The sequence below is a fragment of the Perca fluviatilis genome, chromosome 22 (genome assembly GCF_010015445.1).
Source record: "Perca fluviatilis chromosome 22, GENO_Pfluv_1.0, whole genome shotgun sequence".
Lineage (NCBI taxonomy): Eukaryota > Metazoa > Chordata > Actinopteri > Perciformes > Percidae > Perca > Perca fluviatilis.
In genome coordinates this window covers 21,875,770-21,903,188 of record NC_053133.1, presented here as the reverse complement: position 1 = coordinate 21,903,188, position 27,419 = coordinate 21,875,770, and the positions used below count along the sequence as shown (strand labels likewise).

Genomic DNA, 27,419 nt, shown 5'->3' with positions numbered 1-27,419 from the left:
GCGCTGTATACATGTTCAAAGAAAGCCTCTAAAACCAAAATAATACCGGAAAATCCCACGTCTTTATCGGAAAATGCTATATTCAGAAAAAGGCCTTATTTGGAATATCAAACTGGAATATGCTGTTTACATGACATGTATCAAATTCGGTATATTGTCATATTTGGAATAATAGTGGAATATTGGTATGCATGTAAACATACTCATTGATGGGCTTGTGTGTCTTATTATTCCTCCATATTTCTTTTAGTTTAATATTTTAATAAAAAAAATCCCATGTGATTTAATCTTTTATAATTTCAACTCAGTATGTTAATGAAGTATCTGTTTGACCCATAAGGGGAGACTTGTGGAGCCAATTTGCTTTATCTAACCAGAGAGCATCAGTAATGACTCTTACTCCCTCTTCATCCATCTGCAAACACACACAATCATTCCCATTATTTTCAAGACTCTCAATCTTTTTTTGTTCTTGTCAACACATCGTGCGCCCACGACCTCGGCCTCCTATATGCACCACACAGCCACGGTGTCAGCCAATCACAATCCCTCACTGTGCACAGAGGCGCTGTGATTGTCTGTAATCAAACTCAGTGTAATGGAAGTAAATTGCCCCTGGAACCAGCACTTTTACCCGTATGTGCTGATTAGCTCTGATTTAAGACTTTGTCACTTTAGCAACAATCCACTCCAATAGAATAGTTTAATTGATTATTTAACATGTAGAGCAAGGCTGTGAGGCTGTCTGCCTCCACTCTCATGCAAATCATGGTTTCTGTGCATATTTGTATCAATGTGAACAGATTAGAGCCTGGTGAATACAGACCAAATGATTCATTGACTGAACAAGAAAATAATCTGCAGTTTAGTAAATGAATGATGAAAATAATCACAGTTGCAGCCTGTTTTGGCTTTTTTTCCCTTCTAAATGCAAGTGCAAAATGCAAATAACAACATAATGAATTAATGAAATCATAAAACTAAACTGTGAAAAGAAAAGAATTCTGGATAGGATGTTTTCAAATACAAATATCAAACTTCTCCAAACACATAGTTGACCACAAAGACCAGTTTTTAAAGCAAATTTGGGGACTACTGCTCTTTAGTAGGGATATTTGACAGCACTTTCTATGAAAACAAACAAATAAAAAGAAGGAAACTCAAATTATGCTCATTTTCAGGTTCATCATTGTATTTAGAGGTTGTACCAGAATAGGTTTACATGGTTTAATTTTCAAAAAACACCATATTTTAGTTGTACTGCACATTGCTGCAGCTCCTCTTTTCACCCTGTGTGTTGAGCTCTCTGTTTTAGCTACAGGGTGAGGCATCACACCTAGGTAAGGACTACTAGCCAGTCAGAAGCAGAGTAGGGCAGGCCCTGACAAGCATGCTAGTGTGATCCAAAACAGACCCGCGAGTCTGATCCCGAAACACAGGCAGAACAACCCGAACCAGCTTTGCTGCAGCAAGACATATCAGAGTGGTAAGTTATTTGAATGTTAACAAATTAGTCATTCATATGTAACATTTTAATAAACTGTCTCCTAGACATGGCGTTACAACTATCTGAACTCTTCAGGCCTCTGCTCTAACTAGCTTGGTTTGAGGGCGTGCCACATAACGTTTGTTACAAAGTGACGCAAAATGACGCACGTTTGTCACAGAAGTAAAGGCTGGACTACAATAGAGCTGTTTCGAGCAGTTTCCTGAACAGTGATGTCTGTGGGAGATGGTAACTCCCTTTGGGGTTTTTCACTTTGTAAACCTATTACATGCACAAAAAAGATACAGTATATAACACAATAAAGGAAATGGAAAAAGCCAAAAAGCATAATATGAGCACTTTAAAGATTCAGATTTGTTTGACTTGCTACACATTGAGGCAAACGCACATCTGCATGAGTTATATGAACACATAAATGTACAGAGACAAGAGCTGATACTGAAAACGTAACTTAAAAGCTCCTCCATGTGTCTTGCCACATTTATGCCAAAGTATTTTGTTACTGACCACTTTGTCTACACTTCCCCTTGCTCAGGCATCGTCTCCCTGATCTCCCTGGCCGTCCTGTCCTATGAGCGTTACTTCACCATGATGAAGCCCACTATAGCCGACAACAGAGACTTCGGCCCAGCACTGGGAGGGATCTGCTTCTCCTGGCTCTACTCTGTGGCCTGGACTGTACCTCCGCTACTGGGCTGGAGCAGATACGGGCCCGAGGGTCCAGGCACCACCTGCTCAGTGGACTGGAAGACCCAGACGGCAAACAATATCTCCTACATCGTCTGCCTGTTCATCTTCTGCCTGGTCCTGCCGTTCGGCGTCATCCTCTACTCCTATGGAATGTTGCTGCACGCCATCCGACAGGTGCGATATACTGCGAATGTCAATGAGAGAGTTCCAAAGAGAGATAATATTCCTTTGTTAAAAACACAACATAACTTTTGTTTGGTTTTAGGCTCCCTAAAAATACATCAGAGCAAAAAACAGGTCATGCAGTTTAAAGATTAAAAAAGTTAAAAGACCAGGCTGACTGGCTAAAATCTTAAAGAATTAAATGTTTAAGTCAGTTGCTTTCAGGCTTTGACTTTAAATAGAATGCAAACACATAATCATCCTCACAGCTTGACGACTCGACACTTGTATTAGGAATTTTCGCTAGGTTTCGAAAGGTTTCTGTGCATAACAATTTTTTAATTTTTATGGACTTGGTGTGCAAAGCCCTTAATTCAGATGAGTGAAAATCATGGAATGTAGAAACATATTTGCAGCCTCTGTACAAATGTAATTTCTAATGAATCAGGAATTTGCAAGTTTGAACTGGACTCAAAGCAGATGTTAGAATCAATTAAAGATATTTGAATTCACTCACAATCTGTAATTGATCACCTGCTACAAGTACGTGAGGTTCACTAGTAGGTTTTGCAGAAGAACATGCTGACTGTTTTAGACACATTTAGTTGGAGGCAGCACTTTTTCAGCCATGCTGTGAGCTGAGCCATTGAACTGACTAAATCTAAATCTCAGTGGATGGGTCTGGGAGCCAGTAAAAGCACTTCAAGGTAGATCTGAGGAAATAAAAGTGTATTTATAATAGCTTCAAAAGCCTCCAACATGTCTGAATGTTCAATCAAGGGCTGCAAAGTGAAGCCACGCAACAGCTGACCTTAACAATCTCCAATCATGTTTGACATCTCAACAAAGTTGTCTATTAAAGCTGCCAACACCAATTTATTTTTTCGACGTCTTTACACTGACTGCTGGAGAAGCCCCTGTGAGATCTTTCTGAAGTTTCTAAAGCCTATTTGCTGACTGTAACATAAACTTTAATGTAAGAACAGTAGGCACAAGAGAGGTCAAGACATGATCCAATTTTTGGATGACAGCCATGATTTGTATCCAGATATTGACGCTTAACCGGTAAAGTAGGCCTATATTAAGTGCTCCTGTTGTGTATTCCTAAAAGCATGTTTTGTGTTGTTTAAAACTTTAAAGGTGGCACTTGCATTATGCAAACACCAGGGATGAAGGGTCAAAGTTTAGGAGATTACCGTAATACGTTTCAAGTAGTGCTGTCAAACGATTACAATATTTAATCGCGATTAATCGCATTAATGTCATAGTTAACTCGCAATTTATCGCAATGTCCCTTGATTTCTTATTGTCCCATTATTTTTTCTCATTTTAATGCTCTTATCAACATGGAAAAGTGGATCGGCTGCTTTGTGCTTTTGTCGCCTGGCTTTGACGAGGTCGCGGAGAATTCGCATCAGCTGTGTGCTTGGCCATCAAGTGGAATTTCAGACTGGAAGTGCTGCGATGATAGCTCAGTTCACAACGACAAAACACACAGATCACTTTGTCAATGGAACAATTTAGCAACTTTTTAAAAGTAAACTTGCCATTCAGAATCTTATTGGCATCCATTTCGGCATATCGCGCGCTCGCCATCCACTCAAAACGTAACGTTAGCCTACTACTCTTTGGCTGGCTCGCAAGCCTAAACAAGTGTGTGTGGCGTGCCTGTTGTTTTGTTTCCGGTCTAGCTACCCATAGGAAAAATGTGTTGCTCATCTGTTGTTCAATCTCATCTCTTGAGATCAATTTGAGCTTCTCATATTCATATCATTCTGTGATCATTTGTTTCTGAGTTACTTCTCCTAAGGGTCCCTTAGGAGCAAGACATAAGCTAAAAAGAGACAAGACACCAGTAAGATAAAGGAGGTTGAATTGAGAAAACCATTTGAGCAATACTTGAGAAGTTGGATAAACAGAGGAGATCTCATAATTGTATACCCCTGATCTCAATTATGTCTTGGTTATTTGAAGAATTAAAGAGAATAACATGAGATGATCTGAGACTTTTATGAGACAAATCTGAGAAGTATGAGCCTTAAAAGAGATCTTATTATTGTGTGTCCAATGTCTCTTCCATCTCTTGATTATTTCTCTTTGTCTTACTGAAGCTATATATGAGAATATCTGAGGTATATTTGAGAAATACGAGAACAAATTGAGAATGCAATTTAAAGATTAATTATCTTTAGTAATTAGAAATAACTGTAAAAACAATACTCAATATTGAAAAGTTGAAAATTGTGTTAACACCATTTATTCGTGTAACACCAGTACAACACTTCCAGACAAAAAACACTGACCAGCAAGTGGAACGTGGGGTACGTGGAACAACAATGTTAGGCTCACACATGAAAAGTACGGTGGCCTGGAGGTGCAAACCAACATGAATAGATAACAGGGTTTGGTTAGCATGCCAACTATAGTAAGGCACACTTGTACCAACTCAGCTCAGTCCTCAGATGTAGGTGCTAGAGTGTGGGGACGTCACTAGTACAGTACAGTACAACACTTCCAGATTGTAAAAATAAAACACTGACCAGCACGTGGAACGCGGGGTACATGGAACAACAATGTTTGGCTCACACACATGAAAAGTACGGTGGCCTGGAGGTGCAAACCAACATTACAAAATCTGAAACACTTTTACAAAGCTTGAGACAAATTTACATTTTAGAAAACATTTTTACATATCATAAAACAAAATTACATTACCATAACACATTTACAAGTCCCGAAACAAATTTAAATTTCAGAAAACAAATTACCAAGAAACACACACTTTTATAAACACCTAGACAAATTTACAAATAACATCAACCGGAAAGGGAATGTACCAACTCCAAGGTTGAACCGGAGGTGATAATGGGAGCAGCCAATAGGAGTTGTTGTTGTTGTCGTTGATGGTGTTCATTCTGACCCGATTGGTGCCGTTGCCGGCAGTAGACTACCGTATGTGAATTTGCCATGGTCATTACCAGTCTGGCGGTCCCGTTGCCTACTACTACTACTAACTATATTAACATATTACCATGAAAATGAATAAGAAAAATAAAAAAAAGGGGTGAGAGAGAGAGAGAGATAGCGGTCCACATAGGACAGGCTATATCAGTGGCCTACTCCTTGGAACCTGCTCTGGCCGTACATTTGTTCACCCGCTTTCCTTCCTTTCCTGAGGGGTTGTTGCCAGGGCGACCAAAGGGCACTGCATTTTGACACTCCTCAACAGTGAAGAAATGATCAAAAAGTGCATGAAACAGACGCATGCAATTTGGTTTTGATGCGTGATTCATGGCAGCAAGGCGGAATGATGAGATGAATATGCCGCTCCCAGGAAACAGCTCCTGCTGGCCTGATGGTGAAGCTGGGCTGCCACAATATCTCTCTCCAATTAAGTCGCAGAGAGTCTGAAGCTCTCTGACCTGGCCTGGATCTGAAAGGTAAAAATAGTACAAACAATACAGGAGTGAGAAAATACCAAGCTACTCTTTAAAATGGTTAAAGAGCTTTAATGGCAGGCAAGTTCATTTTTGAAAATAATTAAAACATGCCTAGATAACCTTGCATAGGCTACAACACCACAAGAAAAAGAAATAGTTAGAAAAAAAAAAAAAAAAAAAAAAAAAAAAAAAAAAAAAAAAAAAAAAAGACACTTTGGAATATGTCTGTGGGAGGTATATAGAATAAACACTTGAGGGATCATTAATAAAACCAAGGCTTGACAAACAAACCATAATAAAAAAAAAATCTTGAAATTCTTGTCACAAGAAAACATTTCCATTTCATTTTTTTTCTTGACATTTTTTGTCAAGCCTTGATTATATTAATTACAGCTGATGTCCTGTGTTAATTCTATACATCTATCTTCCAATGATGTATACCTGAGTATTCCCCTTTTCCACAGCTGATGGTTATTGCACTTATGGGACCAATAGATGCATATACAGTAGCTTGTTCGTGTGGTGTCATGTCTTTCTACATGGCCTGAAGAATGCCTATGTGAGGCCAAACATGTAGGCATGTTTTAATATGTCCCAAGACTAAGTAGCCCACCATTAACTAGTGTGTCTCCTACAAAGGCTTTACTTTGGTGGCCCGCCCAAGAAGATGAAACAAGAACTCAAAACTATTACTGCTGCACTTAATTTATATTAATATTGAGGAAAAAGGAGTGAAAATGGATTTTACTTAATTGTACCAGTTCAGATTAATTTGATCACCTTTAACCCATTTACGCACTTTACCTTATCATTAAAATATCACAATAATAATTAATATAATGAATTGTTGTGCTGTTAAATTATGTTCATACTATAATATATTATTGCTATAATTTAATTGTTATTTCTAATTTGCTAACAATATCAAGGATTATGTGCAATAAATAAGCTTAGTTTATAAACCTTCCCATACCGTTTATACTGTCTGTTTAACGCCACAACCCACTTTTCTGCCTTTTTTCTAGGATAGTTCAAACAGTGTTTTATGTGTTCAAGGCCCAATCACTAATATAGGTACAGAACAATTACATCATGAATGAATTAGCAGAAATTACTTGCCTATTCTCGAGATGACTTCATCGATCCTTCTCTTTTCCTGTAGGATTCTTTAAAACTCTCCCTTACAATCCTCACATGGTGTCCATGCATTTTCTTGCGGGCTGGCTGCATGGCCTCTGCCAGGTGATGGACCAGAGGTGTTGAGGCTGTACGGTGATGGGCTGGCTGCATGGCCTCTGTAGGGTGATGGACCAGAGGTGTTGAGGTCATACGGTGATGGGCTGAGTTTATGGCCTCTGTAGGGCCAATGGTCCCCCCTTTGGCAGAGCTATAATAAAATTACATGGAACCAGAAATGACATTTCTGTAAACACAAATTGCCTAGAAGAGATATGACCAATAACTACAAAGAAAATTAATAATAGCAAAAATAATAGCAAATAATTTTCATCAGGGCCCACGAGTCATTCACATACTATTTACTGAAATACAGTAATGGGATCTACGCACAGCTCCACTACTTCCTGAACTTAAGGCAGCTCCTTTGTTTCCTGTCTTACATTATTGGACAAACTGATTAATCCACTTGTGTCTGACCATTGTAACTCAGACACACGTGGATTAATCAGTTTGTCCAATAATGTAAGGCAGGAAATAAAAGAGCAGCCTTAAGTTCAGGAAGTAGTGGAGCTGTGCATAGAGCCTATTCTATTATCATAGATTGGATAACAAAGTTATCCTAATGCTGTTTTTTTGGTTTTGAACTTTGCCAAATCTGATCGGATAATGATTAAAAGTTTTGAACTCATGGGTCCAGGCGATTATGTAATAATTATGACAAACCTACTCATAGGGTGGTGGTCCAGCTGTGTTGCGGCCTGTTGCATGTCCCCCGTCAGGTGATGGATTCAGCGATGGGATTTTCTCGCCATGCTCAGACAGTGGGCTCCTATCTATTATAATGGTGTCAGACCCTGACGTTGAGTCTGATGGCTCATCGCCTTTTAACATATTTAAAAAGGACTCCTGTGGAGTTGGGTGGCCTTTTGGCCACCCAACTCCACAGAGAGAGAGAAAATGTTTAATTTCTATTTCTATTTGGCCACAACAATTTAGACTAGTATTTTTAGACATCATTTGGACCATAATGTTATGATTATTACCCCCCGTATATAACAGAAACTATTACCTTAATACTTACCAGATTGTTCATTTGGGGGAGGGGAGCTCAGGTCCTTCATTTTCTGAGTGGGAACCCGTAGCCTCTTTTTTGCCGGCACTTTGTTTTTCTCCATCCTGTTAATGAAAAAAATACATTTTAGATCATTAACGCTAAGTATAATATAAATAGACACTATTTTAACCTAATTCACTTCATATCTTTGAGGCAAGAATGGTATCAAAATGAGCAAAAATCTAATCAAATTATTTTCCTAATTGATTGTTAGGTTTATAACCTATAAAACCACCAAGATTAAAATAATTTAAAGATCGTGAACCATGATAGCATCCCTATTCTTGGGTGAGCTTTTGCAGAAAATCTGCTCACAACATACGGACTCGTGACACAATATGTTATGAAGTCTTGCAGATCTGAAATTTCATCAGAGATATTAAGTGTAGAGCAAAAATAGGAGGGCGACTCCAGTCAACTAAGTCAAATTTAAATTTAATCAAATCGTGACCTTTTTTTAAATCAAAAGTCAAATCAAATCATGGTTTTCAAGAATTGCCACACCCTAGAATTTCACAGTCAAAGAAACTGAATAAATAAATGAACATCTGGTAAAATGTAGGCTAATCAATATTTCAATTAGATATTTCACAAGTGTAACTTAACGTTACTGTACATCAGTGGTTCTCAAACTGTTTTCATTTCAAGGACCCCCAGTTTGATATGCAACGTAGAACCTAACATTAGCCGTTAGCTAACGTTAACTTGGCCAACCATCCCATTTTCGACGATCTGAATAAAATAACGTTACAGTTTGGAGTTTCTTTGTCAATTACTTGTTGGACAGACACCTAATCCCCACCTTCCAGTGGACCACTCCATCGCCACAACTGTTGATATTTCACCTTATGATAATTTCAAGAATTTCATTCTTACCTCTTCGGCATGGCAGGGGCAAAAGCCAACAGGAGCAGCAGCAGTGACCAACGGACACTTCTCTCCCCCCAGCGAAATTACGAATCCCACTATGGTAGCGCCAAGACCCGCCCTCCAATCACTACTATTGGCCATTATTTGTTCAGGTCCTATCCCCTGACCAATCCGCTATCCTAACCTTAACCACTCGAGGTGAAAAGCCTAATCCCAACCAATCAAGCTGCTTCGTAGGGCGGGTCTTGGCGCTACCATAGTGGGATTCGTAAGTTTGCCTCCCCCCAGAAGTTAACGGTCACGTCTCCCCCGTCTCCCGCGCGTGCAACGTTCAGCTTCTTCTTCTTCTTCTTCTTCTATTTTAGGCGGTTACTGCACTGCCCATTGTGCAGTGTGGGGCAGAAATGACTCGAGTTTGGAAGAAACAGCAAAGCTCTCTGTAAAGGATAACGACTAAGTAATAGTAGTGGTAATAGTAATAACGGACTCTTTTATCACACATGAGGTAGGATTCTTGGAGTAACGTCACCGCATTGCGAATAAGTTAAGTTTTGGAACTCAAAATTGTAATTATTGAATTGTATGGCTTGTATGACTGTGACGTCACAGTCCGAAATGAGCTGGCTAACCACATCCGTTAGCTCGTAGCGTTAGCATTAGCATGCTAACGCTAATGCTAACGCTAGCATGCTACGTCGTCCTCAATAGCAAAGCACTGCTACAACACACACAAGTTCACCATAATCTACAAAAGAACTACTTACATGTGCGCCCTCATTTAGAAGTCTCCCAGCTAATCCTGCCTTGTAACTGACCAAAGTTGTAGAAACAGCTTTCTTTTACTGTCTCTAGAGTTAGCTAGCTGACATGCTCTACATCTGAACTACTGAGCATGTGCGAGTGCAATCAAAGATAGTAGTGAAGAAGAAGATGAAAAGAGGTCTCACTCTGTAGCTAAAACAGAAACCAGGTGAAAAGAGGATCTGCAGCAGTGAGAGAGAGCTGTGCAGTACAACAAAAATATGGTGTTTTTTGAAAATTAAACCATGTAAACCTATTCTGGTACAACCTTAAAATATAGTTATGAACCTGAAAATGAGCATAATATGGGCGCTTTAAATAATGTCTCATATTGAGACCAATTTGAGAGCTTGCACTACTCTAATTTTTCTTTTTGCTGAAACACTAGAAAAGAGACAACTGTAAGAGAATCTGAGAACTCAAATAGTGAGCAGTGAGAGACAGAACCATGTATATTTCTCACTGAGATATAACTGAGATCAAATTGAGACATATTTGAAAGCGGCACAGTATGTCTCATTTTTCTCTTAGTTGAGATCAGGAAAAGAGACAGCTGTGAGAGAATTTAGAGAACTTGCACAGTGCTCAATGTGAGAATTAATTCTTAATTTCAAGATACAGTTTTTGTGTGAGTACACATGCTTGCTTAGAATAAATGTAAGTAAAATGTGGTAAACAGTGTGGAAAATGTGATAGAAAGATGTAATTTGTTTATTTTATGTATTAATATGAGGTAGGTTACAGTCTCCTCATCGCTCCACACAGATTTGATGTTTTTTCACATATTGCATATGCATAACAGTTGGAAGGATGGAAACACACTGATAGAAACTGATAAATTATTGTATAAGAGCATCCTCTGAAAGATTTTGATACGTCAACTCTCTCTCTTTTCGGGACTTTGACTTCAAGCCTATTTTGAAATGCAACCTTGGCTTATTTCTTTCTACTACTGTTTACAGAGAGCTAACTAGGCCAATGTTATGGAGCATAGTGTTAGTCCAGGCTGAGCGCTTGCATTAGCTGATTGGCATCAGCTGCTTCACCCTCAGTACCTCGTTCATTAGCTGCTTGGCAACCAGATGACGAGCACACCCAGTCACATTCATACAGGTGTACAGCTCGGCCAATATAACCTGACACTTCTCAGCATTTAGGTATGGTCATAAAATGTATTTCAGTCAACTTTTTTTATGTATCAGAGCAATGCTACATGTTCAAGTCTAGGGGGAGGGGTACCAGGGCTGCAGTGACCCCAGATGACACCAGGAGCATGCCTGCTATTGTTTCTTGTGAGACTATATTTTACAGTTACAGACATGAGACTGGTGCGTAGGAGAGGGAGTCAAAAGTTACAAACAAACTCCCACACATCTTGCAAAATAATGCTGTAACTTTAGATTTGTTTTGGGGCAAAAACATAATGAATTAAAAAGCATTTGACCATCTTCATGGGAGATAAAAGCTGTGAGAAATGTAACTGATCTTTTGAATGAATAAATAGGTAAATCTGGGTGGGTTGCTTTTTTTTTTTAGGCGCAGCATGTCCAAATTCTGTATATCTTTGTGTTTGTATATGTAAGAATGTAGATGATATGTGTCTTGTTCTTCTGCAAGTGTGGTGCATTTGCCTTCATCCTGATGATAAATTATTTCTTTCATGTAATGTATTTGGCTAGCCTGACAAGCCAGACCCACATCAAGATGTTGGGTCTGGGAACTCACCATTGACAGGGCCAAAGAATTTCTAATATATATCCGTAGACCGGCTTTGACAGGGCTCAATCCAAGGGGCGGGATAAACGGTTGTCTTTCAAATTCCCTCTGCACGCAATAGGATAGCACTATAACCAGGCAGAGCAACGATTTAAACTTTTGCCGTATCTGGTCGGAAAAACTCCGAACACATCTTCCATTTTTAAGAATGACTTCAGTGCCGTTATTTGTTCTTTTCTCAAAGAAAAGCTTAACTCCAAGTCTTCCAGAAGAGCGCTGTTCCCAGCAGCAGCAGCCATAAGCCCCGCCCACCAACTCTACACACGATGTGATTGGCCTGACCAGAGTTTGGTTTTTCCAGCTCGCAAGCCAACGGAGAGTAGCAAGACCCCCCTGGCTGGAAAATAAATTTGCTGCCACTAGGGTGCATCCAGATTTCTAGGCTGGTATTTGGCAGCTATGCATACAGAACTAGGCTTGCCTCTGTGTTTGTGCTTCATGGATCTTCTTCTAACTTTGTATGGGATGGTTAAATGTGTTTGTTCGTGGCCATGAACCACTCTGTTCGTCTCTGTGAGCCCTGGGTGTGTGATGTGTTGATGCTGTTTGCACAAGAATTCAATTTGTCACACTATTTGCTGGTTCATATGCCATACCTCTGTGAGCTTTTGCAATGCCTGCATGCACTGAACATTTATTTATTTGCTTTTTTGGAGCAGGGCCTCGATTTAATTAATGGTATTATGCTGTTTTATTGCAATATTTTTAAGTTCATTTAAAGGTTTGTGTCACAGTCAGATGGAACAGAGTCCAACATATGAATCATGTTCTAATCCCCTCAAGGGAAACATCTGTTGGGAAAGCAAGCAACCGAGCCACACTCAAAATATACCATACACAGCATTAGTCACACATTAAAAGATTGGATTGCAGAGTTGTACAGTATGTACTGGAGTTGATTTAGGACTTTGGACGATGTACCATAAACAGTGCTGTTGCAGTAGTCATTCTGAATGTGATGGATCTAAGTTTTGTCAGTGGAGAAGGAGAGTATATGTAAGTAGTTTTCTAAGGAACAGAACCATTGCTTCCTGCAGTGTAGGAGACTCTCAGGCTAGATGAAATTCCCTGTCGGTGATCATGCCAGACTTCTGAAATTCATTTGGTCAATTTTCCCTCACTGCGAGATGGGATGTTCTCAATTCCAGCCTGAATTTGACCTTTAGACTGATAAGATGGGTGTATTTCCTCATTTGGTGCAGTTTTCAGAGTGGCAGATGAATTCACATCTGCTGGAAGTTGCCTTTAAGCGCCTTAAGATTGAGGGAGTTAGACACAGAGAGAGAAAGTGGCTCTTCCGACTTCAGTCTGAATGATGCCTTCTGAATTGATTAAACTGGGAAACTGAGATAAACAGAGCCAGATGTAGTGAGAAGCACAGGTGGCAGGTATCGTATGTTGATGGATCCTTGTAGGTGGATTTTAACTTTAATACGTTTTGAATAATTTTGAATTGAATAATTTACTGATGATTTATAGATTATAACTTATTAAGCCATTAATGAAAAAACTTTGGGGTTGGCAGATGTAAAACAATTTCTTTGGCTAAAAATTATCATCCTGACCTGCACACTTCCTTTGTCTTTTTCGCTGCATAGCATCTGGACGACAATCCAAAATTAAGTATAAGTAACGACAAACCCATAGCCTAATCTGCAGCTCCCTTCAGCACTATGGAGCCTTTTACCATCTTTCAGTTCATTGTTATGTTTTTTTACCCTCAACTTTACTGTTTTATTCCACTCTCACCGCCTTCATCAGAATTGTTTCAAGGCACGGCAGGCAGCTGTTAGGAAAAAAAAGCTACCTGCCTTGCCTAAATACCAGATAAACAAAGTTAGCAACTAGCTGGTGAACACAGTGGATCATTTAGCTGATAACAAGCCAGATATTCCCCTTAGGAAACCAAAACAAAGGTTAAATGATACTGAATATTGGACATACATTCATTCGGTGGACCCAAACACAACTCCAATGAATAGGGAAGTTTGCTAACTTGTTAGCTATATCAACTTTATAAAATATAAACTCTGTTTTTTCATAGGCAGAACTGTTGAGCAAAATAAACACATAAATCACAGTCAGTATGCAGTTTCTCACATACTAATTGAGTTGAGATAGCTGTTTGTGATGTTGTTGTTTGATAAAGCCCAATTTGTACAGAGTTGTCAGCGAGACTGAAGGCAGACAGATAACTGTCTTTATCTCACATCTTAGTTTTGCCTCATCTTGCTTGGAGCTGCATGTAGCACAGTCCACAACACACACAGCTGATTTAAACCTTTGAATCCCTCACAGGTTATTAATCTATCAGCCAAATTAGCAAACCAATAAGTGATTCAACTCATTAAAAAAAAAACATGTTGCCATAATCTTAACACAAGAATCACACAGAATGAACTAAAAACATTAATTTTCACAGCTTTGTTATGATGTGATGCTTTTATAATCTAATGCTGTGTGAAGATCTTTGGCAGGATTGTTAATTTACCACAATAAAATATAACTTTATGGGTAGACAGATACAATTCTCAAGATGATCAAGATTGGCATCAGGTGGGGAGTGTGTTCAATTTCTGCTGTCTGCATATTGTACATATTCAATTAAATTTTATTTACAGTATCAAATCATAACAGGAGTTATCTCGAGACACTTTACAGATAGAGTAGGTCTAGACCACACTCTATAATTTACAAAGCCCCAACAATTCCAATAATTCCCCCAAGAGCAAGCATTAGCAGTGGCTGTTGCGACAGTGGCGAGGAGAAACTCCCTTTTAGGAAGAAACCTCGGCAGACCCAGACTCTTGGTAGGCGGTGTCTGACGGTGCCGGTTGGGGTTATATGCATTAGAGTGTTTGAATTTATGTACTGGTGTCTGTTAGCAGCCTTGGTGTAAGGTTACCTGGAGGGAGCATGCATGTTTCTCACTTGCAGGGCACACACACAAGTCCTCCCCAGAGTTTTGCAGAATGTGATGAAATCTCTTACTGTAGGTTGAAACCTGAAAGAAAGAGAGACGGATTAAATGAGGCGAGTTTATTCGGCCCTTCACAGTTTCTCCTCTCACTGTGAGCTTTATTTGTTTTTATTTGGCATTCAAAAGCAATTGGTGTTATTAAAAAAAATAATCTTAGAGCACTTTGTTAAGCATTAATGCACATTATGATGCAGTTGTTGCATCCATCTGCATATTTCTGTCTGAATTATGTGATTTGTTTCCTTTTTTCATATCACGGATATTACGCTAATAGCTCACATTTGCCTGTAAAACTGCAGTAATACTGTTTCCTCTTCTCCATTATAGCTTTTCTACTTTAATCAAAACAGCAAATGAACAACAGTTTTGACTGTTCTAGAAGTACAAATCCCCAAAATAGATATTTAAATGTTTTGATACGTAGTGTATGTTAGGTGATAGAAGACCCTGGTTAAGAATATGGGAACAATTCTAAAAGTACTATTTCTTTTTAAACTTAACACTAATGTAAAGTACAATATGTAGCTTAAGTGCAACAATACACCATGCAACAATACAGTTTAGGCAGAGATATTAAGCAAGAATTAGAACTATAAAAGTCAATGTGAGAGATGTGCCTTGCTGTGAATTGGTGGACATTTTCTGCAACTTTGTGTCTTTATCTGATGCACAGATACAACGCTTTATATTAAACTTTGCGGGGAAAAAATTAGTAGTCATGCATAAGCAAAAATTGCCCATGATATTTGGTGACTGTTTGAGCAGCGAGTTGCTACTTCTCTCAGAGGAGAGCTGGCATCAGTGATGCTGAATATGTCTCTTCTTGTATTGCTCGAGTCCAAATGATTAACTTATACACAACTGGATGAACCCCGAACCGCGGTCTGAATCTTAATTTAAATTTTGAAATTATATTTCCCTATTTATGAATATTTAGGAGTTTTTGTATACAATATATATGTTGGCAGGAGAGGATGTGATTGTTGTGGGTTTAAATGTCACTAGAGCATTTGCGGCTCCTGGAAATGAAAAATGGAATGGATATAGTTGTGTTGTTGTTGTTGTTGTGGTGGTGGGGGTTCTCTCTGTCGATGTATTGATTGTGTTTGTCTCTGCTCTCACTTGGATGTTTGACTATGACAAGCATCTTTTTCTAGCAGAAGAGGACATTGGCACCTTATCCCTCTCTGGGTGTCTGTGGCATAAATTTGCAAATTAGTTTTTCAGCAGTGTGAGACCTAATGAGAACTATAGAGTCGAGTAGAGAACACAATAACAAGAGAAAATAGCAGGGGGCAGGTTCATGCTTCAAGGCTCTTTTTGGGAGTGTTAATTTATTGCAGTACCTAAAGCCAGCATGATAAAAGAACCAGGGGAGTGGATTCATGCCCCTCTGCACCGCGCAGCAGGGAGACTTCTGCCATTGACATTATTGATAAGCCTTCACAGCAGTGTTTAAAAGAGTTGTAGTGGCGGCTGTTTGTTGTGTATATACGACATAGAAGTCGCTTTGCACTTCCACCCCTCTTTAGACGATACACACACTCCTTGAATCAGCAGGAGTTACACTTTAAATAGATGGTGCGTGTAAAAGACAGCCCAAAATATGACAAAACTCCCACGGGAATGTGCAGATGAGAATAGGAAGATCATTTACATTCTTGTAAAAAGTTAGGAGTTTTCTTTTTGGCTCCCTTACAGTCGGAGTATTAGGAGCTGGCTTCTATTGGATGCTAGAGGAGCTGCACTCTCAGGCAGTTTAACATTGGCATTTTACTGCAACAAATAGACATTGAAAATGCATTAGCCAGTTTGCAGAATAAAGACCTCAAAACCAGAAGAGGAGATTTTGTGAGTTATATAACACAGTTTTTGTGAGTAAAGTCGCAATGTTGTACATTTCATAATTTCTGGTACGAGTCCTATGGGAACAAAATGTAAACTTGTTTTATTAGGAAGAGTAATCAAAATGTAAGAATCAAGTCATAAAAAGTTTAGGTTTTTAGAACAACCTAATTCTCTCAGTGGGTGAGGGCAGTCTGTGAAATTACTGTATATCAAAATCTCCTTTTTAAAAATTGTACCCCAAGAGTTGCCCAAATCTGCATCATATGCAACTGTTGCATGTGCTGTGTTTTCTGCTGGTGGGTGTTTTTGGCGAGAACAACTGGGGACACTTTTTTTTTTTTTTTTTTTTTTAACCTTTATTTATCCAGGTAAGTCGATTGAGAACAACTTCTCATTTGCAACGACGACCTGTCACATTCACACAGTTCCACATTCATACCACAAGTACAAGTAGAATTGTCTCCGGAGTTTTCCAGCTAAATGAATTAGAATTCAAGCCGCTGAAACTGAACCAATAAAGTTTTTTTCTTTTCTTTTCCTCTCGCAGGTCCGCAGAGGGAGCTCAGTGGTTACCCGCCGCAGAGACCAGCGGGTGCTGGTGATGGTGGTCACCATGGTGGTGTGCTACCTGGTCTGCTGGCTGCCCTACGGAGTAGCTGCTCTGCTCGCAACCTTCGGCCCTCATGGCCTTTTGACCCCGGAGGCGAGCATCACGCCGTCACTGCTGGCCAAGTTCTCCACTGTCATCAACCCTGTTATCTATATATTCATGAACAAACAGGTGAGGCGTCGCTCTTCTTCTGGGTTCATTCATCTTACTGCCGGTTATGTTTTTTGAGGTGGTTCAGATTTATGCATCGGCCCAAGTTCGCTTTAGGCAGCATGTGTTGTTTAATGATCAAAATCAATCGCATTCCGATCCACTCAAATGTTTTTGACACATTGTTTGCAAGTAAAATTGGGACTGTTGACATCACATATGTGTAAGCGGGAGAAATTATTCAAACGCTGGGCAAACACGATGACTAAAAATAGACTGACCTCATGAAATGGCGTATCTATGAAACGGCAATTCGTATGCCATTATTGGCGTGTTATCAAGACGCATACTCGCTTTTTAGCGTGTTTATCAACGTCGTTTGGCCTCTGTTGACTTACATTACCTTGCGATTGCGTGTGGTGGTGGTGATGGATGGGTAAAAGAAAGGACTTTCACCTGGGAGACCGGGATTCGTTTCCCGCGTGTGGCATTTCCGAAACTCAACGGTGACTTTCTTCTATTTGTAAAGCCAACCCCGTTGTTCTTTTTCTAACCCCAACCCTGTTGTTCTTCTCCTAAACCCAACCTGTTTTTCTTTTCCTAAACTCAACCGTCGCTTTCTTCTTGCGATAACACGTTGCTCTCGCGATAACACGCGACACAACTATGCTGTATACAGCTCATACAGCTGTATACATGGATAGCTCAAAATGTGTACAGATAACACGCCACTTGGTTTAAGAAAGTTGGCGTGTATGTTTACGCGAAGTCATGATGCCATGTTGCAGACTAAACACTAAATAAAAGGTGTGCTGTGGGTGAGAAGATGATCTAATCCTGATGATCGGGTTTCAGCCGCAGCTCAGCTCAAGTTTATGAAGTTCCCTCACCTCACGCTTTACTAGAACGTTTGCGGTCTCTCTTGCCCACGTGTCACCATCCACCATTATATCTAAATGTTTTTTTTCCTGCCGTTGCAGCATAACTTAGCAAAGCAAACTGTTTTGATGGATGTGCGTTGCCTTTTTGAATAAATTGATATACATTTGCCAGGGGGGGGTTAATGTAGTAATGTCTGTAAATATTCAGACAGAAACACACACACACACACACACACTTCCACATCCACTATAAACACCCTGCGCAAAAACATCAAAACTATTATCATGGTGTCAAAGACACATACGCCGCCCTCCACCACCATCTGCATGGTAGTGATACACTGACATTCAGGCACAGGAAAAAAAGGAGGAAGAGGAAGTAATCTGGTTTATGCCACCGGCCGTCCTAATTGACAGCAGAGCAAACTTCAAGGTGCTTTGTGCAGCCTTTCATCTTCAATAAAATCATTACCACAGTCATTAGTTGATTAGTTTACTGCAAACAAATATGAGCATCACAGAAGCGGACAGCTCATGCGTGACTCCACATTGCTTTGGACATTTTGACAAGCTTATCCATGTGTAAATAATAATAAACAAAACAGTTAAGCATTGCACACAATCATACTTTAATGAGGCAAAGTGTACATTGATAAAAGATGGTGGTTGAGCAGAGATGAAGGGAAGAAAAAAGAGAAGAAAGTAATGAAAGGAAAATCAAGAATGAAAGAAAGCAAGTAAAGAGAATGGGGAAGAAAAAAAAGTGAGGAGCAAAGGAATGAAGAGATTAAAGTAGAAGGAACAAAATGAAAATGTGCGGATAGAAGGATTAAAGAAGACAATGTACAGTTAGTTATGGTGCTAGGAGAAGGGATGGCGAAGGCAAAAAAAGATATATGAAGCAAAATTAAAGAAAAAAGAAAGTAAGAGGAGGGTTGATGGGAAGAAAGAGATGGAGGAAGGAAAGAAAGAAAAGGAAGGAGGAAGAAAAGAGAGAAAGGATAGAAAAAGATAAAGGATAGGAAAGAGGAAAGAAATAAAAAGAGAGGAAAGAGAAAAAGAAAAAGGAAGAAAAAAGGGGTAGAAAGGAAGAATGAAATTAAGTAATAAATATAGTAAGGACGAAGCAGTGATTAATGTCAAAGACAGTAGCGAGAAACAGAGAAAGAAAAAGGAATGAAGAACAGAAAATAGAATGAATGAAACAAACGGACATGAAGATGAAAGACGGAGAAAGGGAAAGGTGACAGATGGGACAGGAATAGGAAGAACCTTCTTTTTAATCTCCAAAAGGTAACGCGGCTTTGATTTTGATTAGCATGTGATGTTACTTTGAGGGAACGGTGACCTTTCCTTCTTCTCACTCTCTTTTATCTGTATTTCTTTTTTTTATCTGCTTCCACCTCAGTCTGTCTCCTGTTGGACTGCATGTCTCTGTCACTTTAGAGCTTAGGAGACATTTAACTTTCTTTGATGACTGACTTGTCACGACGGTCTGCTGTGTCTGGTTGTGAAGATTTTCATTTTTGCATCTGTGTGTATATATGTGTGTGTTTGTGAGATGATTGAGCTACTAACTGAACTTTCAGGACCACAGAAAAAAAGAAACGCACAGGAGGTTGCACTGTGTGGCACTTTCAGTCTTCAGTTCCTCCCAGCCCATAATTATGGCAGCAGTGTGTTGAGGCGAGTTGAAGACTTCAAGCGCTGCGCAGATTCATGCCCCGGACCTGAGCTCTCATCATGGGAATTACACCTTTACTGCCGTTAGCCTTTTCTTTCACAAGGTGCCATTGTTGTTGTTGTTTTCATTTTTTGCAGTGATTGAAAGTAACTAATTACTAGGGTTGGGCATCGTTTGGATTTTAACGATTCTGATTCCAATTCCAACGATTCCGGTTGTTTGAGGGGTGGAGTTCAAACGGATCACATGCTTATTTCACAAATAAGAGGAAAGTTTTATTTTGATTCAATGGTGGTTTGCAGTTTTACTGGGCGTAAAACAAAGCCACACTAGAGCGCCGCTTACTGTGCTCCATGGCTGCAACACAACAAGTGCCTGGCTGCTACGGAAACCAAAAATTGCGCATGTTAAATTTGGAACCGATGATCGGATTTGAAACCAAATCCTCCAAACGATTCCAAGTAGGAATCGGTTCTTGATGCCCAATCCTACTAATTACATTTACCCAAGTACTATTTCAATGTCTTTATACTTCTTCTCCACTAAATTTCAGAGGGAAAATTGTAAATTTGTACTCCACTACATTCAGTAGTCCATTTGTTAATTTTTAACAAGGGGGAATGATCTACGGGTCTTCCGTCTGCTACTTCAGAACCACGGACAGCACCGTGGATTTATCAATACACAGTTAGGCTGCTGATATTTTTATATTTCAGAGCCATGGTCAGGGCCATAGACTAACTTGCACAAACCACGGTCAGATAAAGGATCAAAGAGTCAGGCAGACTAGACATACATAAAGACTAAGACAACATATTAAACTAAATTACCCCTCTGTGATATTGCTAAATAGATTATGAATATTGCAATATCAATATTAACTTCGATATTTTAAAACATATGTAAAATTACAAAAGTTATGGGAAAATGCATCAAAATAGATTCATAAAAAATTAAACAAGTTTTCTTACAACACAAGGTTTATTTCAAGTGACAGTCATATTGGACTGGTCCAACATGAATAAATAATTAAGGACCATGTCTACAGAACAGGACGTGTTTTACTGGTTGGACAGCATAAAATAAATAAATAAATAAATAAAGAGAACAGGACACAACTTTTCTTTCACTTCTCTGATTCATTCCGTTTCGTTGTCTCTATCTATTTCTTCACTTACACTGTCACTCTGTTGAAATATGTCACACACGTTGTACGCTCCATAGGGTTTGTCACGTAGTGGACCCGTGCGCTGACGTGCACTAACGTGCAAGTGGCACGGTAACTGACCAATGAAACATGATCATTATTGCATTTCAAGCAGGCTCTAAATTGAACACAACGAAGCCACACAGCCAACGGAAGGGACGCAGCGCTCCACAAAACAAGCGAAATATTGCATACTTATTGCGACACTTTTGATATAATATTGCACAACGTGATATTGTGATAACGATATTGAGTCGATTTATCATGCACGCCTAGTTAAAGCACCAATAATAATATTCCAATATCAATGATTCGGTTCTGAATTCTTCTTCCACCACTGACATAATTACAACAAATCCACAGTCCCCCTGCAAATACCTTGTAAGATACCTGTAAAAGACATAATTCATAAAGTCCATAATTTGAATTTGAATTTTTTCATTCATGGATCTAACTTTCTTTATTTTTTTCTTTATTGTTTTGTAATTTAATGCTTCAAAAGGTCCCATGGCATGAACATTTCACATAATGAGGTTTTTTAACATTAATATGTGTTTCCCTCAGCCTGCCTATGGTTCCCCAGTGGCTAGAAATGGTGATAGGTGTAAACCGAGCCCTGGGTATCCTGCTCTGCCTTTGAGAAAATGAAAGCTCAGATGGGCCGATCTGGAATCTTCTCCTTATGAGGTCATAAGGAGAAAGAAAGTGTAACTCCCTTTCTCTGCTTTGCCCGCCCGAGAAAATTGGGCCCACCCATGAGAGAGAGACATCATGGCTTTCAAACGAGCAAAGTGGCAGTTGGTCATGGCCACCCCCCCACCTCCCCCTCAATAGCTACAGACACAGAAATGGCACATACTAAGGAAAGCTCATTGTGGGACAGGCTCTAGTGGCTGTAATTCTGCACCTAGGCTGAATTTCGGGAAAGAGACTTCAGATACAGTATTAGGGGACCACTAAGGTCTATATAAAAGAGACTTCAGATACAGTATTAGGGGACCACTAAGGTCTATATAAAAGAGACTTCAGATACAGTATTAGGGGACCACTAAGGTCTATATAAAAGAGACTTCAGATACAGTATTAGGGGACCACTAAGGTCTATATAAAAGAGACTTCAGATACAGTATTAGGGGACCACTAAGGTCTATATAAAAGAGACTTCAGATACAGTATTAGGGGACCACTAAGGTCTATATAAAAGATACTTCAGATACAGTATTAGGGGACCACTAAGGTCTATATAAAGAGACTTCAGATACAGTATTAGGGGACCACTAAGGTCTATATAAAAGATACTTCAGATACAGTATTAGGGGACCACTAAGGTCTATATAAAAGAGACTTCAGATACAGTATTAGGGGACCACTAAGGTCTATATAAAAGAGACTTCAGATACAGTATTAGGGGACCACTAAGGTCTATATAAAAGCATCCAAAGAACACCATGTCATGGGACCTTTAAAACGTGTGTATGTCCCGAGATTCTCCCCGTGATGGTGAGATGGTCTTTTTTGGTTGGTGACCCCTTAAAAAAAAAGAAGTCTACTTGTCACCCCTCATCCCTGGCTCCAACTGTTTAAACTATAAGTGATCTTTATTTTATTTTTTAGAGGCCTTAAGAGGTAAATTGTCTAGTAATAGCAGAAATTAGAGTAAAGTCTAAAACAATAAATACAAGTTTGTATCAGAAACATGTTTATTTTGTGATTTTTCTCCTGTTAATAATTGAATGGAATTGTATTTATGAATTAATTTATCTCTTCATTTTTCTTTGCCTGAAAAAGCTAACATTGCATTGAATTAAAACCTATTGGATTCAGCATTTGAAAATGCAAATATGTACAACTTCATATCATAAAATGTACAGCCCTGGATACATCATGGCATTTCATTGCTGCTTCCCACTTTAGACGGCATTTGTTTGTTCCGATACATCTTGTGGTGTTTATTCCGGCCACTGTTGTGATAGAGAAGGTGTTGACATGCAACAAGAGTGCTTTTTTTCTGACTAGAAACGGGGAACGTTGTAGTTACATACACCCTATACCCATACCTCTGCTTCTTTTATTCTTAGTTGTTTAGGATATCAAAGGCGTGTAACAATGAGTGACAGCATGACATGAAAGCTTTTGTCTACAGTAATAGAAGAAGCAGAAAGTGTATTCAAAGGTGTATTTAAATGTGTTTCCTTTGTTACATCCTGTCTTTCCAGATTTGCCAACATTTCTTCAGCCAAACCAAAAGCTTTTCTTTTGCGACATTTTCTCTTTTTGAGTGTTTGCTTCCTGCCAGATTAAAACATGTACACAAGCATTTGACAAATGTGACATATATCACCAGGCTGGTTTTTTGGTCTTTGAAGAGATTTTACTGCAGATCCACAAGCACATATTATTGCAAAGACACAAAGACACACACACAGATTTGTAGTGGCAGGTGAGGATTTGGTCACTCCTCAGCCGTAAGAACATAATCTGTGCCTGGTTTTACCTGTAATGCCTCATGATGTCAGCTTGTCATCCTTTTCCTCCATTCTTCTGTTTGTTTTCTTTATTCACCTCAAACATCTCTTTCTCCTTCACACTTCCCACTCCCTCTTTAGAATCCTGGGGTTTTGATTTTAAAAAGCAACAGCTTTTTTTCTTCTTCCCCCAAGCACAGTTCTCAGTAGTCGATTAACACACTGGAATTTGAGACACTAGAAGATCTAAAACGGAGTCCTAATTTTGAAAGCTGCATAATTTCCTCGGGGTAATAAAAATTAATTGGCTCATTTATGATGAATTGTCAGCCAACTGCTCAAGTATCTTAGAAGCACCACAAACTGCTGTCAATCCCTGGGTGGAAACGTGCTGGGAGGAAACTACTCACTCAGATGATGTAATGGGATGTACTGAGGTGTCATGTGTTATGCCGCACGCCCTTTGATCTGCGGCGCCCTGGAGAAATGTAGTAGACTTAAAGTATACGTGTGGAACCAAAGAGTATACTAAGTACACTATGTTTATCCAGGGGAGTGCGCTACCTGCTCAACTCCCTACATGGAGCAGAGAAGAAGGATGTCAGTTAAACTCTACTACGCATACATATCATCAGTGTTGGGAAAGTTCACTTTCTACATGAACTAGTTCAAAGTTCAGTTCACAAATTTTAAAATGAACTAGTTCAGTTCATAGTTCATACTTAACTAAGTTCATATTTCTTTCTTTCCATATGTTGCCGCGAGCTATTATTTTAAAAAATTATTGCCACAGCCCATATAGAACCTCAGACAGCAATTCATTTTTAACACTGAAACTATGCGTCAGATTTCATCATCATATCCAATCAGTTCAATGTGCCGTTTCAGGTTTGCTGTGGATGTGACTGAAGTGCGGGTTTTCTTTTTGAAAGCCGGCGGTCAAAGTTTGCACAGAAATGTAAGATTTTTCATATCCTCACCGACCTTTTTTTCCCGTTTAAATTATCATACAAAGCCTCCGTGGTCCTTCGTCGCCTCCATGCTTTTTGTTTTGATGACGCATGCGGCGGTGCGACACTGGTGGCTGGTGTTGCCAGATTGGGTGTTTTTTCCTATAGAAATCTGGCACCCTATTGAACGAAGTTAAACAGAGAGCGTGCCATTCACAGACACCAGAATGAACGGGTTCACAGTAACGTTCATCAGGCAGTAATAGGCTACAATACGTTCAGTTCCCGTTCGCCCAAAATATGAACGCGTTCAAGCACAACACTGCATATCATCTACAATTACTACTACAACTACTACTGTGACTCACTACTAACGCTAGTTTTTCTACTTCTACCACTTACTTTCACTGTTCTTCCACTGTTACTAGTTCTACTGCTACCAGTACGACCACTACTAATACTGTACTTCAAGTACCTTTACTGTCACTGCTACCGCAACGTCTGTTATAACTTCATCTACTTGTACTAGTTACTAGTTTTAGTGTCTACTCACCTGTGAGTATTTTACCACTAGTACTACAAATGTTACTCTGGCTATCCAACTACTACTTTGTGTACTGCTTCTATATATTTCTATACTACTACTACATACACTGTTACTAGTATCGCACGACTAATACCAGTACATGAACTTCTACTGCTACCAATATGTTTTCATTGCAGTTACCCCTACTACTACTTTTACAAATACTGTGACTGTATAACTACAGCTGCTAGGTGTAGGCCTACTACTTTTAAGATGAGACAAATTTTATTGTCCTCAAGGAAATTTGTCTTCGAAACATACACATACAGTATCTGCTGTTTAGGAAACATAACACAACATAGTGCATGCATACATACAGTACACAGACACAGAATGTTACCACTCCCCATGGACACACTCATTTTATAGTACGTGCACAGACTGCCACCAGCCAACAAAGTGGCACACTGCCCACTCTACAAAACGTCATAATAGTCGTCATAACAGTGTAGATAATATGTGCAGTAAGGATTAGCGGCCTCATCATATCATATCATGCACTGCTATTTGATTACTGTTACTAAAGAAGAGATTAGCACAATTTGAAGCAGTTATTAGTGATTAATCTAAAAAAAAAACATGTAATTCATTGAATTATTTGAATGAAATATGTTTACAGGTTTTTTCCATCAACCAATAAACATCTTAGTAGAAGGATATTTACTCCTTCTGGTAAGATGTTTGGCTTTGCTCCACCACCAACACCTCCACCAGTGTGAGGGCCCCATCTTTGGCTCTTGATGGTGATCTCCGATTGGCTGCTATTCATAGGATTTTACCTCTTCAAATTCATCTAATTTACAGGTTCAACCAGAGTCTCTTTATTTAAAAAAGCATGTTCACTAATGTTTCTTTCCTGGTTGAACTACGTTCATGACCATGTGTCCTATCGGTCCCATTATCACTATTATTACTACTGTGTACAACTGCTATGATTTCTGAACTTTTAATAATGATATTAATCCTCAATGTGTCCATTTGTGTTTAGTTCTACAGGTGTTTCAGGGCGTTCCTTAACTGCTCCGCCACCGAGCCACCCTCCACCTCAAAGACATTTTCACGGCCGACCAAGACGCTCCGCACCGTCCGCCAGAAGAAGGAATGTCACGTGTCCGATCCTGCCCCCTCTTCCGCCCTCCCCACGCCCAACTCCATCCACGAGTCCCCGCAGGGAGCCAATCAAGTGGCTCCGTCTGCATCGAATCGACACTCTGCTGCTTCACACACCCCTACTGCTTACACCCCCAAACCCAAACTGATTCTGGTGGCTCACTACAGGGAATAAAAACAAAAACAAGAGCTGAAGGTTTACAGAAAAAGTATAAGGGAGCGGGGCGCAGGTCTCCAATTAACAACCAAATCCTCTTAATAGTGAAAAAAGTCGCAGTGGGAGTCTTAAATACAAACTGGAACATTTTTAATCCCAGAACACATTATTATTGCTCTGTGAAGACGGCAAACAGGGATACACACAAAATGCCAGTCTCATCCTGTTTACCACAGGCACTGCATACACAGCAGTATTATAGGGCTATGCATAGTGCTTCAAGTTAAGATTACACATGAAAAAAGCCACATAAGTAGGTGAAGCTTTTTGCTTGTATTGATGAAGTATCTTTGTTACACAACTAAATAGCGTTCTTTCTTTTCAGGAACAATTTGAAGAAGCACAGCGTTCTTTGGCGGAGATTTCATAAATTGTTTCGTGTTTTTTTGTAAACGGGGCCATGAGATATTTTGTTGGCTCAAGTGTGTAGCTACCGTTAGCAGGATTATTCTTATTATTCTTTCTTTTTCTGCGATAATTCGGTTCAAGAACAGGGTAAGCATTTTTTCATGACACCATTTCCATGCCTGATATTTGAGGATTCTATACAGAGTATTAAATATTTGTTGAACATTTTTATGCAATTTAGAACTTAGAAGGTTTCTATTATGCCTTTATTTACACTTAGCTGTACGTAGGCCCTCTGTCTGTTATGAAAGCCTTTAATAGGGACATTTCACCATGTTATGAGGGATATTTGAGTCGTCTTGTTGTTTCTCTCCATTTAGTGGAAACATGGTTTTGTGTTGTCTTGTGTTTTCTTTTGCTTATGTAACATAAATGAAATCATGTCACAGATTTCACTGTCTCAATCTTTTTCTATTTACTTCTTCCAAATGTCAGTAGTGTCATTTTCTCTCTCATTTTCTTTGCTCCAAATGTTAATTAATCCATGAATTATTAATCACGCACTATTTACAGGATGGGAGGCAGATTAACGTTCTACATTACAGCCTTTCTCTTGGTGAGAAACAAACAGCATTTGGAGCATTAGAGTAGAATATTACAAGTGGCTGCCATGAATGAATGATGTGGGCTGCAAACACACACACACACCTATGGAGGCAAAATGTCAGTAATACGTGTCTGCTCAAAGTAGACTTAGAGACAATAAAGCGAGTGCTTTAGGGCGTAGCTACCTTTTGATTGCCAAGTCACTACCATGGCGGTGTGCTCAGATCCACCCTTTCGT

At 39.4% G+C, this 27,419-nt stretch overlaps 1 protein-coding gene across 2 annotated transcripts in view; it reads left to right on the top strand.

Annotated features, from left to right (window-relative positions):
• tmtopsb (teleost multiple tissue opsin b) overlaps positions 1-27,025 on the top strand; it is a 41,492-nt gene extending 14,467 nt beyond the window's left edge. For both annotated transcript variants that reach the window (XM_039790878.1, XM_039790877.1), the window contains 3 exons: positions 2,043-2,371; positions 16,915-17,148; positions 25,889-27,025. In XM_039790878.1, coding sequence (XP_039646812.1) covers positions 2,043-2,371; positions 16,915-17,148; positions 25,889-26,185 — 860 coding nt within the window. In that variant the 3' untranslated portion in view covers positions 26,186-27,025. The remainder of the gene's footprint in view (positions 1-2,042; positions 2,372-16,914; positions 17,149-25,888) is intronic.
• The last annotated feature ends 394 nt before the right edge of the window (positions 27,026-27,419 follow it).